The sequence below is a fragment of the Neolamprologus multifasciatus genome, chromosome 1 (genome assembly GCF_963576455.1).
Source record: "Neolamprologus multifasciatus chromosome 1, fNeoMul1.2, whole genome shotgun sequence".
NCBI classification, from domain to species: Eukaryota; Metazoa; Chordata; class Actinopteri; order Cichliformes; family Cichlidae; genus Neolamprologus; species Neolamprologus multifasciatus.
Window position 1 is genome coordinate 12,002,525 of NC_140439.1, and position 13,700 is coordinate 12,016,224.

At 39.9% G+C, this 13,700-nt stretch overlaps 2 protein-coding genes across 2 annotated transcripts; one reads left to right on the top strand and one right to left on the bottom strand.

The window, feature by feature from the left end:
• Window positions 1-76: 76 nt before the first annotated feature.
• LOC146525376 (uncharacterized) lies at window positions 77-3,807 on the bottom strand. The gene is made up of 4 exons (XM_085144732.1): window positions 2,082-3,807; window positions 1,423-1,600; window positions 1,133-1,347; window positions 77-402 (listed from the first exon to the last, which is right to left on the bottom strand). The coding sequence occupies exons 1-4, from the start codon at window positions 2,103-2,105 to the stop codon at window positions 79-81; spliced, it is 741 nt and encodes a 246-aa protein (XP_085000858.1). The 5' UTR covers window positions 2,106-3,807; the 3' UTR covers window positions 77-78.
• Window positions 3,808-11,064: 7,257 nt separating this feature from the next.
• mibp2 (muscle-specific beta 1 integrin binding protein 2) lies at window positions 11,065-13,411 on the top strand. The gene is made up of 8 exons (XM_085145311.1): window positions 11,065-11,340; window positions 11,729-11,819; window positions 12,019-12,067; window positions 12,289-12,478; window positions 12,562-12,633; window positions 12,724-12,830; window positions 12,935-13,025; window positions 13,113-13,411. The coding sequence occupies exons 1-7, from the start codon at window positions 11,315-11,317 to the stop codon at window positions 13,018-13,020; spliced, it is 621 nt and encodes a 206-aa protein (XP_085001437.1). The 5' UTR covers window positions 11,065-11,314; the 3' UTR covers window positions 13,021-13,025; window positions 13,113-13,411.
• Window positions 13,412-13,700: the final 289 nt, after the last annotated feature.

Here is a 13,700-nt window from a genome sequence, read left to right on the forward strand (position 1 = left end):
ACTTCCACGTCTTTGAGTAATTCATGTGCAATCAAAAAAAATAAATCTGTATTTATATATAAGACGGTATGCCCTTCTCTATGTAAACTGAGCTTCGAGAAGAAGATGTTCGATTTTCATCCTGACCCCTGCCTTTTTCTGAGGAGCCAACTTCTTAAACACTTTTGTGAGGGTCATAAAGTAATACTCATCGCAGTCTTGTGGTTTTGGAGTGTCTGTCTGTACACCTTTGTGACATTTAGAGGAGTCCGTCTCTGTACTCCTCTTCATTTTCCTCCCAGTGTCACATTTGCCTGATCTGGTGAAACTGTGAGACACAGAATGGCCGCCGCTGGCTCCGTGGCTGTTTTGGCCCTCTGAATCTGAGACGATAGTTAATCCGTTACCGTTCACATCCCTCTCCTGTGAAGATAAAACAATTTTTAAACCAATTCAAATCTCTTGGATGACTTTTTGTTGGTTTGATGCTCAATTGGTAGAACTGGTTCCACATCAACAACGTTGAAAGAACACACTGAAACATTTGGAGCTATTAAGCAAATAGCTTAAATATGTGCAGGGTTCACATCTCGCCATAAGGATTGTGGTAATCAGTGGGACCTTCAACCAATGTTAGCATATTTAAATTTAGCAATGAAACAGAAGCAGCTGGTTGAAGGTAATGGGTATTAGGTGACTGCTGCTTGTCTGATATATGGCTGGCAGTGCATGATTTTATTAATATAAATAGAAAGGTACTCTACTACAATTAAAAGTCTGTAAAAATCTTAAAATGAAACCTATTCTCTCAACCCCCTCAGCCCCAATTATCATGAGTGTTTAATACCAGAGACATCCACTCATTCTGGGCCATCTCTTTTTCCTTCAGAGAAGGGGAGTTGTGCCCCATCTATAAATTTCTTGGATGTCCCCCTGATATATATAACAAATGCTGGTTTGCTTTGCTTGGACAAGCTGACCAATTGTAAGTGACTGTCTTTCTAAAGTGGCTACAGCTTTTCCACTAGGCCACACACAAAGTATTTAATAAAACTATAGACATGCACACTAAACATTTAGGAACATTGTTAAGAGATAATGCATATCTTCTTTAACATAGAGCATGTGCAGCACTACACCATCACACCCTCACCATGTCACATGAAGGGCTCCCTCTGTCATTTTGGATTCTTTGTGCCAATTCAGCGTGTAGTTTGGATAATTTCCAGGCCCTCCTCTGTTGTTGCTCACTGCAAAATGACAGATGACTGTGGAAAGTTTTCTTTCTTATCACTGTGGCTTTGCAGTACAAACAGTGGTAATGTGCCTGACTTCTGCACTGGAGTCTACACCTGTGGAAGGTGTATTCTGAAACAGAAAAGATGTAAACATCATGATTAGGAATGAGTTGGTTTAGCTGAAACTTAAAGTTCTGAAACATACTTCCAGTTTCAAAGGCTTCCCTTCGATGGCTGTCCAAGTGGATCCTAAGACTGGGGCGGTTTGTGGGTTTGAAAATTTCAGGTGAACAAAACGGACAATGAAATTTTCCAGGAGAACAGCAAGTGTTGCATTTTTGCAGAGCAGGAATAGAAGATCCCTTCCGGATAGACACGTGAAACTGGAATAGATAATAAAGACATTAATCTGAAAATATCAGATGCATGAAGAAGGGCAGCCAATAACAAGTCCTGATATCTGCTGGAGGTACGACAGCAAGGAAGCTTAGTAGAAATGCAATTACTTGGAAACAGCAATGTGGAATCATAAAGTTGTAATTTGTGTTATTTAATGTGTCCAATGCAAAGAAAAAAAAAGTGTAATTCTGATTGCAGTTGAATCACTTTTAATGACTCTTAGACTAGGTTTGTCAGCAACTGATAGCCATTTTCAGAGTTAAACTTACTCCTTTGCATCTCTTAAACAAGGTCAAAAAAGAAAAATGCAAACAAACAGTTCCTATGACTAATGACTAGCTTAATTGTTAGCCACCTGCTAGATACGCTGAATAACACTTAGTTAGCTGCCAAATAGAAAACAGTCAACCTGCTATGAAGGCAAAAGACTCATAATCAATACTGCCTAGAATAAAAAATACTTACATTTAACTGCTGGGGACTGTCCATCTTTCTCACAGAGCTACCTGAGGCCTGCTCTTCTTCTTTGGGGAGCTCACTGCAGTTTTTCACCCTCTATATTGCTTTGCTGCCTCCCTCTGGTTTTGAAGTGTCTGTCTGTACACATGTTAACATTTTTGTACTCATTTTCGTCTTCCTTGCGTTCACCTGACCAGGGGAAGCTTCGGTGCTCTGAAATGATAGTTATTTTGTTACAGTCAAAACCTTTGATGTAACTTGCTTCTTAGTGTGATGCTCAGTTTGTAGTAACATGCAAGTAACATTATTCAACATGCCCACATCTTTCTAAAGGCTTATAAACCAGCTTTGTCACCGACTGCTAACCATTTTTAGGGTTAGAGTTACTCTTTTGCTTCTCTTATGTTAAATACAAATATAAGCAAACAATTTCTACTGTTATGATTAGCCTATCTGATATGTTGCCTGTAAGCCAATTAGCTACCAGACAGAAGTGTTAACCTCCTATGAATATAAAAGGCTCATAATAACTGTTAGTTGCTAGCTAAAACAATATTTGCATTGAACTGTTGGTCACTGTCCATCTTGCTCACAGAACTACCTGAAGCCTGTCTTTTCTATGAATATAACAGCAATTGGTTATCCTTTAAATTGCTTTACTGCCTCCTTCTGGTTCCTGTCAACAATAGTTTGAGTCTTTTAATTAATCCAGTGAATTTTAGAAACCTTTAACATTAACCCCCCTTTACTAAGTCCACAGCCTAAAGTACAGGATGGGCCATTTATATGGATACACCGTAATAACACGGGAATGGTTGGTGATATTAAAGTCCTGTTTGTGGCACATTAGTATATGTGAGGGGGCAAACTCCTCAAGATGGGTGGTGACCATGGTGGCCATTTAGAAGTCGTCCATCTTGGATACAACTTTTTTTTCAATAGGAAGAGGGCCATGTGACACATCAAACTTATTGGTAATGTCACAAGAAAAACAATGGTGTGCTTGGTTTCAACGTAACTTTATTCTTTCATGAGTTATTTACAAGTTTCTGACCACTTATAAAATGTGTTCAATGTGCTGCCCATTGTGTTGGATTGTCAATGCAATCCTCTTCTCCCACTCTTCACACACTGATAGCAACACCGCAGGAGAAATGCCAGCACAGGCATCCAGTATCCGTAGTTTCAGGTGCTGCACATCTCGTATCTTCACACCATAGACAATTGCTTTCAGATGACCCCAAAGACAAAAGTCTAAGGGGGTCAGATCGGGAGACCTTGGGGGCCATTCAACTGGCCCACGATGACCAATCCACTTTTCAGGAAACTGTTCATCTAGGAATGCTCGGACCTGGCACCCATAATGTGGTGGTGCACCATCTTGCTGGAAAAACTCAGGGAACGTGCCAGCTTCAGTGCATAAAGAGGGAAACACATCATCTTGTAGCAATTTCAAATATCCAGTGGCCTTCAGGTTTCCACTGATGAAGAATGGACCCACTATCGTTGTACCGCATATACTACACCAAACCATCACTTTTGCTGTTCCAACAGTCTTGGAGGGATCCATCCAATGTGGGTTAGTGTCAGACCAATAGCGGTGTTTTTGTTTGTTAACTTCACCATTCACATAAAAGTTTGTCTCATCACTGAACAAAATCTGCTGCGTGAACTGAGGGTCCTGTTCCAATTTTTGTTTTGCCCATTCTGCAAATTCTGATCTGGGTCATCCTCGTTGAGATGCTGCAGTAACTGGAGTTTGTAAGGGAGCCATTTGTGAGTAGCTAATATCCGCCGAAGGGATGTTCGACTAATGCCACTCTCCATTGACATGCGGCGAGTGCTATGCTGTGAGCTCTTGCTGAATGAAGCTAGGACAGCCACTGATGTTTCTTCATTAGTGACAGTTGCGTCCACATTTTAGCAAATCCAACACTGAACCAGTTTCACGAAACTTAGCAAGCAGTTTGCTAACTGTAGCATGGGAGATGGGTGGTCTCGTAGGGTGTCTTGCATTGAAATCTGCTGCAATGACCCGGTTGCTGCGTTCACCAGATATCAACACAATTTCGATCCGCTCCTCACGTGTTAACCTCTTCGACATATCAATGTCTGTGAACAAAGAGAAACTTGTAAATAACTCATGAAAGAATAAAGTTATGTTGAAACCAAGCACACCGTTGTTTTTCTTGTGACATTACCAATAAGTTTGATGTGTCACATGACCCTCTTCCTATTGAAAAAACAAAAGTTGTATCCAAGATGGCCGACTTCTAAATGGCCACCATGGTCACCACCCATCTTGAGGAGTTTGCCCCCTCACATATACTAATGTGCCACAAACAGGACTTTAATATCACCAACCATTCCCATTTTATTACGGTGTATCCATATAAATGGCCCACCCTGTACTTGACCTTAACTTGCACCAGTTCTGATGTAAAACTGTAACCACTGCTATCTATAAACAGTAAGTACAGTTATCAGTAAAGAAGTATGCACAAATCAGTCACCACTCTTTTCTTTATATTTTGCTAGAAAACTGCTAAATAAATGCAGCGATTTTTTTAGTTTGTTCAGTTCTAACGAACATGACAGTCAATATTTATTATGACCATCTTTATCTTTTGACACAGCCTGAACTTTCTTAGACAGCTTCCTTCTTTAAATAGTCTTCAGGAATAGTTCTCCAGGCTTCTTGAAGGACATTCAAAGCTCTTCTTTGAATGTTTTGCCTTTTGTTGTTCTCCCACACTAAGGTTAAGGTTCAGGCTCTGGGGAGGCCAATCCATGACTGATAGTTTTTCACTGTGTGTTTTTCTATCCAGGTGAGCTTCCAATGCATTGAGAATGTGTTTGGGATTATTGTGATGCTAAAACAAATGCTGTTCCCAGAAACTTTCCAAATGGTATTTCATGCTGGATTAAAATTTCACAGCACTTGAAGCACATGAAGCCACAAACCCTCGTGTTTTACAGAGGCTGTAGGCACTCACCTCACTCCTGACCTCCTCTATAGCTGCTGCTGATGATTTTGAAGCAAAAACCTTACATTTGGATTCATCACTCCAGAAGACTTCTTGTCATTGATTTTTTAGAACAGTTTTTATGTAACTTGGCATGCCTTTTCTCCCTGTTTCCTTCCTTGAGAATGGTTTCTCGACTACCACGCTTCCACTGAGAATATTTCTGATGATGCTTCAGTGAACGGTATAGATGGCGCAGGTCCTGTCAGGTCTTTGGTGGATTTTGTTCTCCTGTTTTTCAATAACATGACTCTCAGATACTTTTCATCTGCTGTAGATAGTTTTACGTTTAAAGGGAAACTCTGAAAACATCATATTTTTGTTTCTGTTATATAGGAACGGACAATTCCTTGGTTGAAATGGAGGCTTTTTGGTACGCAATGAGAACCACAACCTTTAAATCCACCAGATGACAGTCATATGTTTTGGCTGTAATGTGGAGCTCGAGGATATATGTAGCATCTACTTATTTAAAACAAAGCATTTTAAATTCTTATTGACATGACATTCATGCCTTAATTTCACATGATCCCCCATCTGTATCACACAGCCAGGCAAGATAATAGATTTCCTTGATTTCCTAAACTCAGTGTGAATATCATGCAGAAAATTATTTTCAAAGGCAACTTAATTAAGCGTGAAGAGTTCTGGGTGGCAAAGCTTTGACCTCTGAAAATCTGAAATGAAATATTATGTGTGAACAGTGAGAAGAAAGCAGAAAAGTCAGTGTACATTCACACACCCCTCGGTATCTTTCAGGTGTATGAGGCATTTGTGTTTGAGACAGTGCAATATTTGTTTTGACTGTGAGTCAGCATCTCGAGTATGGTTGGGATCATGTTGGGAAGTTCAATAACAAAAACTTCACCTAATAAAAACTATGTCCTGTCTAAAATCTGGTACAGATAGAGTAAACAGCAGCATTAACAGTAAGGAAACATCATGTGAAATATTGTTTTTCCCTTTTAAGCAGCTTTAAGGTTGTCAGTATCATCTTGATCCTCGGCTCCCAGCTTTTCCCCTATTATCTTTTTTTCCATGTATATCTTTAATATAATAATATAAAACTGTCATTCAACTATAAAACTTTATGGGTGATTCAGTCCCTGTACAACCACAGTGAGAGCTAATGCAAATAATTCCTTGAAGTACATCCTAAGAAAGGCACAATCCCACCATTTGGAAAAGATGGTGAGCAAAGAGGAGCTAATCCCACTCCTCGTCCTCCTGCCGCCCCTTGATTCCAGATAAGACACTTTGATCCTCAGGTGTCACAACAGGTGTTGATTGTATCTCCGGTGTTTGATCCTTTGAGGAATTTCCTCTGCTTTGCCACACGGTGGTGTCAGTGTAATACAACACAAGGACTTTTGCAGACCAAATAAGCAACCCCAGTCATCTCATAAACCGCTCACATAGGAATTGAAAAGGAGAAAAGAAAAAAAGGAGGAAATGATCGTTTTACATCCCAGACAATCAGTGAATCAACAATCAAATATAAGTCATTAAATGCTAGACAGAAAACGACCTTCAGAGAGTGCCACCTTCTTACTGCTTTTCTTTGTGAAACTACTTTCTCTGTACACAAACATCCTTTTTACGAATCTCTCGTTAAATGGAAATAGGGCATCCTATTGTGAGTCATTTTATACAAATTGGTTTGTTTGTATAAAATGATCTAAAACTTGTTTTTCTGTTGAGTAACTGGTTCCCAAAACTGACCCGAAAGCAGAGCACTGTGTGTTTGGCAAGCTATGGCATCTATGTTTTATAGGAAAGGAAAGACACAAAGAGTGCAGTTTTACAGCCATGTGTATAAATGCCTCTAAATAGAAACAAAACAAAGGCGGTGGACAAAATTTGACCAAATATGAGACTGCCAAGTACACAAATGCTTGGTTTGTTGGCTTTACAATGTGGACTATTAATACTCTACCTTGCATAACAAGTAATTCTTCACAAAAACATGCATTAGGTGGATTCATTCATTTTGTTCTCACATTAGAGCCAACAGCAGAATATGCAACATAGTTCCACTTCATGGTTCTTTGTAATGGCTTTATAGCAATTTTGTTTTAGGGAAAAAATATCCTGTTTCCAATACAGGTGCTAATTGCCTTGCAGGTCAGGTTACGGTAAATTGTAATTAGCCAACATTATACAGCAATCTGCCAATACAACAATGTGTGAGAGATTTTACAGGACTCTGAAAACCTAATTATACACCATGCCTCAGTAGCTTGTAGAACCAGCTTCAACAGCAACAACTTGAAGTAATGGTTTTCTGTATAATTTTATCAGCCTTTCACATCACTGTTGAGGCCCACTCTTCTATACAACACTGCTCCACTTCATTGAAGTTTATTACCGTTAGTTATGCATGCCTAAGTCTTGCCACAGTATTTCAGTCGAGCTGAAGTCTGGACTTATCATTTTCAGCCATTCTGTTGTAGATTTACTGCTGTGCTTGAGCTCAAGTCCTGTTGAACGACCCTGTTCTTGTCATGATCCTGGGTCGGTGATCCAGTGTTTTTGGTTATGTACTTTTACTTTTGATAGTTTTGTATTATGACTGTTGTTTTGGGTTTCCTAGGGTTTAGTTTTGTTCCCTCTGTTTGGTGTCTTCCCTGCTTGTGTATCCCCTTAGTGTTGTCGGCCTCTGTGTTTAGGCCGCGTCTCTGAGTCTGTGTCATTACGTGTATGTTTCCTGTTTTACTTTGAAGGTCTCTTTCTTATGTCAGTGGGTTCTGATTACGTTTCCCCTGCCTCGTCAGCTGTTATGTCTCCCAGGTGTGTTTCCCTCCTGTTTCCCATCCCCTGATTACTGGTGTGTGTATTTATTGTGTGTGTTCACCCGTCCTCGTTGCTGGTTCGTCTGTGTTGTTCCCCTCGGTCTCCCTGCGTCTCTCCGTCCGTCTCTCCGTGTATTTCCTCGTACCTCCCTGCATCTTGGTTTCTGGTTAGTTCTGTTAGTTTTTCCAGTTTAGGTTTTCTTAGTTCATGCTCACCCTCGCCATTTCTGTTTGTATCCACTTTTGTTCAATAAAGACTCACCTGCACCAGAGCTGCTGCATTTTGGGCCCTTTCTACAAACTCCACACGTCTGCCACACCGGACGTGACAGTTCTTTCCAACCTTTAGTTGTCACACAGATGCCCTCATGTCCTACAGTTGAGTTTGTGGTCAGCTCAATGACTGGAAGGTGCCCAGGCCATGTGGCAGAAAAACAAGCCCAAACCATCACCACTCCACCACCATGTTTAGTTGGTATGAGGTGTTTGTGCTGATATGGTGTCTTGTTTTGTTTTTTGGGTTTTTTTTCAAAGATCTGCACTCTGGTCTCATATGTCGAAAAGACATTGTTCCAGAAATCTTGTGGGTCATTGTCGTGCAACTTTACCAGCTCTACTGCCGTGTTCTTTTTAGAGAGAAGCGGCTTTTTCCTGGCAACCCATCCAAACAAACCAAACAAGTGTTTTTAGTGAATTTAGATATTGAACTTGAACATTTAACATACAAACCAAGGGCCTGTATAGTTTGAGATGTAGAATTTGCCAGAATTTGTGTTTCTATAAAGGCGCTCACACTTTCTTATCAGCTAATCAGTTAATTAAGTGCATTTGATTATCAGCACCTGGCTGCTACTTGTCCACCTAATTCCTGTGGAAGCAGCAAAGATGTACTTAGTGTCTTTTTCACGTAGATCTGTTTTTCAGAACACAGTAGACTATAAAATAATATAATGATAATGATAGAAAACTAACAAATATATTTAGGGTTCTAAACTTACGCATAATTTAACAATTATTATTTTACCTTAATTTTTAGGTTAAAGGAGCATTTTCATATTGTGCTACATTTGCCTAGCAACATAAACTTTTGTTTCACTACAGGCTGCTTTTGTATACATGAGAGGACTGTAACACAGAAGTCACACAGCTAGAAGTGACTTCTTCAGTATTCTAGTTATCTATATTTTGTCAAGTAGTACTGTGTAATACTCAGAGAAAATTTTTTATGACTTTTGGTGCAGCTGTAGTCTCAGTATCAGAGGGGGTGTTGATTATTTGACTCCTGTTGACCTTGAAGAACACAATTACACCATAAAATGAAGGCTTTGTTGCTGATTCTTCTTCTTCAAGAAATTCATGAAACTCGCAGACTACAAGCTGCCAGAAAATAGCTCTGTCAAACTATAAATATAAGTCTTACAAGCTCAACTGAATTCCACACTTGGCCACTTGCTCTTCATAGTTGAGGTTGTAAGGCCTAACACAGGCAATATTTTGGTGCAACCTCAGGAAACAGTGTCATGGAGTTGGTTGGGAAGTTTCAAAACAAAACAGAAAAAGGTCAGCAGCATACTGGCCAAAGTAACACCACAGCAATGTGAGTGTGTAAATACACACTCACATTACACATTATACACACACACACACACACACACACACACACACACACATATATATATATGCCACAAGGTTATGAAAGAAAATCTGTAAAAGAAAGTGGGAAATAATTGGAAAGTTCATCTTCCACCAGTTGCCCTAAAGTCACGCGTCTGTCAGCCCCAGTTAGTCAAAGAGCCTCTGTCTTCTCTGATTAGATAAGTGAAATGCTACCAATGAGGCACTTTCTGTAAAGTGCTTTCTGTCTTTATGGTGATTTTACACCTTCTATAACTCAGTGAAGTGGCATAGTGTACACTAGGACTCTGTCTATCATATTGTGGCATGCAGATAAATCTTTACAAGGAAGCTCACAGAGAGAGATTGAGCTTTTTATTCAACCCCAAGCTGATAGTGGGAGCTCTTTATTAAAACACTTGCTGGTGCTACAATGTGCCTCAAGGTTCAACAACAGCACAACAGAAGTCACTCATGGTACAGCACTCTTTCTACAAAACAACAACTGTCAGTGACTCTGCACCACAGCGTAAACACAACATTCAAGATAACAGTTAAAAGTAACGTAACCATAAACAATAAAACAAGAACATCAAAACAGCAGCACATGTCCCAAGGCATGATGGGAGAGAACTAGCTGTTCCCCCAACACGCCACAATATCTTAAAGGTGATGATATTGATTATGCCATGGTGCTCATGCTAAAAATCAGGAATTCAGTGGAAAGCGTTCATATGACTTGTAGCTGATATTATATCACAGTACTGTGCAGACATTCATCTAAGTTTAACCCTTTACAACTAGTGCACATGTGATGCATCAAAAGGTTATGCTGGATAAAAAAAAAATGTATCACTTCTGTTACCTCCTTGTTACCATGACCACTTATTTTAAAATAGTTTTTTTGTTATTTTAATTCTTGGTTTTATTGTCTTTTCATTGTGCATATGTTTTTAAATTGCTATACTAATGTAAACTGCTTTTGGGTTTTGAAATGGACCTAGAAATAAAACGTATTGTTTTTTTATTATCTTTATGTAAAAAAAAAAATGTAAAAGGGGCAGTAACATTAAAAAGGTAAGCTTTCCTGGGTCCTGTAATAACTCTGTAACTAGCTAGACTTTCCTGGTGTGAGATAATGTTTCTTCTCGTGATTAAAATTAAATGGCACTTGCCTTGTAAAGTTCAAAGCACTAAAAGAATACATTCGAAAAACCTAGCAGCAGTGTCTATTTCCATAAAATAGGGATTTGAGTGGAAAATTGTGAGTGGAAAAAAATCCTTCACCAAGCTTCACTGAGCAGTTTCATGTAGGAACCTTTTCCAACGAAGTTGACGATATTAGCGGCTCGCATTCATGATAGCTGTGACGTCATGTAAACATTAATATAGCTGATTAAATTAAGATGAAATAGCATAGTTTAATCGTATACTGCAGACCTGAAACAGTTAAATTAAGATTAAAATAAAGAAGTTGACGCTACCTCTATTCCGCTTCTGATTGGCTGAGAATAGAAGCGCTTACGCCTCCGTCCAACTGGAAGTGTTTAAATAGCCAATCGCGTGGCTCTCTCCGGTATGTGTAGAAGCGACTGAGAACCGAGGTCCTCTTTGGTGGAAGACCGTGTGCGCGTGACAGCCCGTCTCCTCCGCTCTTACCTTACTCACTCAACTCAAGTACCATGGAGGAATCAAGTAGTTGACGTTTCCTGCTGCAACCTTCTCTTTTTAAGCTTCTTCTCGTCTGATCACTGTGCTCCTGACCCGGTTTTATTGACGTTTTGACCTCTCGGCTACTTACGGAAACATGAAGTACATCATCGGCATTGGCGGGTGAGTACTAGACGATGAATGGCTAAGCTAAGCTAAGCAACCTTGTAGGCCTTGTAAGGCCGTCACACGTGGGGACGGCGGTCATTACATCCGGTATGGCTTTTTGATCGAACCGTAACGTTATAACATTTCGATTGCCACTCATTGGGTTCTGTAAATATTAAACTAACCATGTGGTAATTTATGAATAATAGCTAACGTTGTAAGCATGTAATATAGCCGAGTACACCATGCACCCGGCAGCCCTGACATTACACGTTAAAATGCATTAGATGAGTAATTAACGAGGAAATATGGCTGCCTATTACCTTAAAATAATCCCGCAACCCATGCCCTATTTTACATCAACCACACTTCATTCATTTTAATTCCCTTTCTTCCCCTGTAGTGTAACCAACGGAGGGAAAACCACCCTCACCAACAGACTGATCAAGAACCTGCCCAACTGTTGCGTGGTACATCAGGATGACTTCTTCAAGGTGAGCCACATGCATATCTTCGCATCTTTGAATTTTGGATATAGTTCACCAAAGAGACTGCTCTGGGTAGCAGTTTGACACAGTGTGTGTATTGTAAAAAACAAACAAACAAACAAAAAAAGCTATCAGAGCCTTCCATATAGCAGAGTGTAGCATTAGTGGAATGTACCTGGGTACATCTCATCAATGTATGTTTCAGCCCCAAGATCAGATTGAAGTTGGTGAAGATGGCTTTAAGCAGTACGATGGTAAGCCTGGGTTTTTATGAAGGGCTTTGTGTGTGGGTGTCTGTGTGCGTTTGTGTTTTGCGTGTATGACTCAACCTTAATGTTGTGTTTCATTCCTAACGTGCATGCAATGTAAACGAAATCTGGGGGTTTGAACATGTGTTTCTCACTTGTTTTCTCTTTTGCAACTTTCTGCACACTTCTATTTTTTTCTTCCTTCTCCCCCTCTGCCATCTCTTCAGTCATCACTGCTCTGGACATGGAGGCTATGATGAGTACCATCTATGCGTGGCTGGAGAACCCGGTGAAGTTTGAGAAGTCTCATGGCGTTAATAACACCCTGGATTCTGAGATCGTGCCAAAGTCTGACCGCAAGGAGGATGAGGAGACTCACATCCTTATTGTGGAAGGCTTCTTGCTTTACACCTACGAGTAAGAATCTGTGCTTAGCTACATGTGAGTTAAGTGCTTGTTCTCGAAGTCAAATGACACCAATTCATCTGTACCTGTTGCAGACCTTTGATCGACGTGCTGAACCAACGCTACTTTATTTCCATCCCATATGAAGAATGCAAAAAGAGGAGGTGGTAAGTGCTCTAGTGTTGTTCTTCACATGTGTTTGCCATTCAGGCAGCTGTAGCTTAATCTTTTTTAACTGGTCTTGTGTCATTCTGCAGCTCAAGAAACTACCTGGTACCAGACCCACCTGGCCTTTTTGACGGCCACGTCTGGCCCATGTACCTGAAACATAAGAACATCATGGAGGCATCAGCTGTTGATGTTGGTAAGTTGATTTCGTTTTTTATTATTGTAAATGTTGTAACCATGTGTGGTGCTTTGTCACATAAAGGCTGACCACACTGATTAAATGTGTGTATCCTCTTACAGCGCAGCTGGATGGAACCAAGTCAAAGGAGGCGCTGTTCAACTTTGTCTATGGCGACATCCTGAATAACATCCAGAAGTCTCTCTAACAAAAGTATTAAAATCCTGTAATTATATAGCAACAAAAACTCTGTTATATGTAAACTTCTGTTACTGATTTCGTGTACTTTCTGTATTGCAGATCATCTGATTGGCTAAAAGGATCATATAATCAATCTGCAAGCTGAAGACCGCCTTGCCTTAAGTTTCCACCTGGCAGCTCATTTATCAGAGTGCTATGTTTTTTGTTTTTTTTTTGTTTGTTTTTTTTGTTATTTTGTAAATGTTTACCTTTCAGCATATGATGCTGGCATGATTTTCTATCGATCGTATTTATTGCTTTGATACAGAGTACACTCCAAAGAGAATTGATGGATTTGTTAACAGGATGGTTGCACTCAAGTTTTGTATGTCAATAAATGATCCTCCTGCCAATTACAATGTGTACTGATTATTTTTAGAACACGACACTCCCACTTCAGCTGTTGCAAAATGGAACTTTGTGAATTCTGAAGTGTTTAACTTTAAATTGGTTATTTAAAATATACACCAGGAACATTGTGTAGCTGCTTAGATGGGCACATTTAGCTTTCTCTATCTTGCTCCCAGGCAACAGTTGGTGCAAACGATAAGAGGGACTCGCCTCGTGAGTTCAGCTTTAGAGTACAGCTTATCCAAATTCACACACATTTGGACTCTTCTTTCATACAGATTCAACTCAATTACATAA

Bases quoted from the DNA above. Each gene is read 5' to 3' on its own strand.
- mibp2 (XM_085145311.1), top strand. From the start codon at position 11,315: ATGAAGTACATCATCGGCATTGGCGG. The intron at 12,068-12,288 runs GTAAGCCTGGGT...CCATCTCTTCAG, and splicing joins TGGCTTTAAGCAGTACGATG to TCATCACTGCTCTGGACATG. The intron at 12,479-12,561 runs GTAAGAATCTGT...TACCTGTTGCAG, and splicing joins TTCTTGCTTTACACCTACGA to ACCTTTGATCGACGTGCTGA.
- LOC146525376 (XM_085144732.1), bottom strand. From the start codon at position 2,105: ATGGACAGTCCCCAGCAGTTAAAT. The intron at 1,601-2,081 runs GTAAGTATTTTT...TATCTATTCCAG, and splicing joins ACAGTCCCCAGCAGTTAAAT to TTTCACGTGTCTATCCGGAA. The intron at 1,348-1,422 runs GTATGTTTCAGA...TTTCTGTTTCAG, and splicing joins GGAAGCCTTTGAAACTGGAA to AATACACCTTCCACAGGTGT.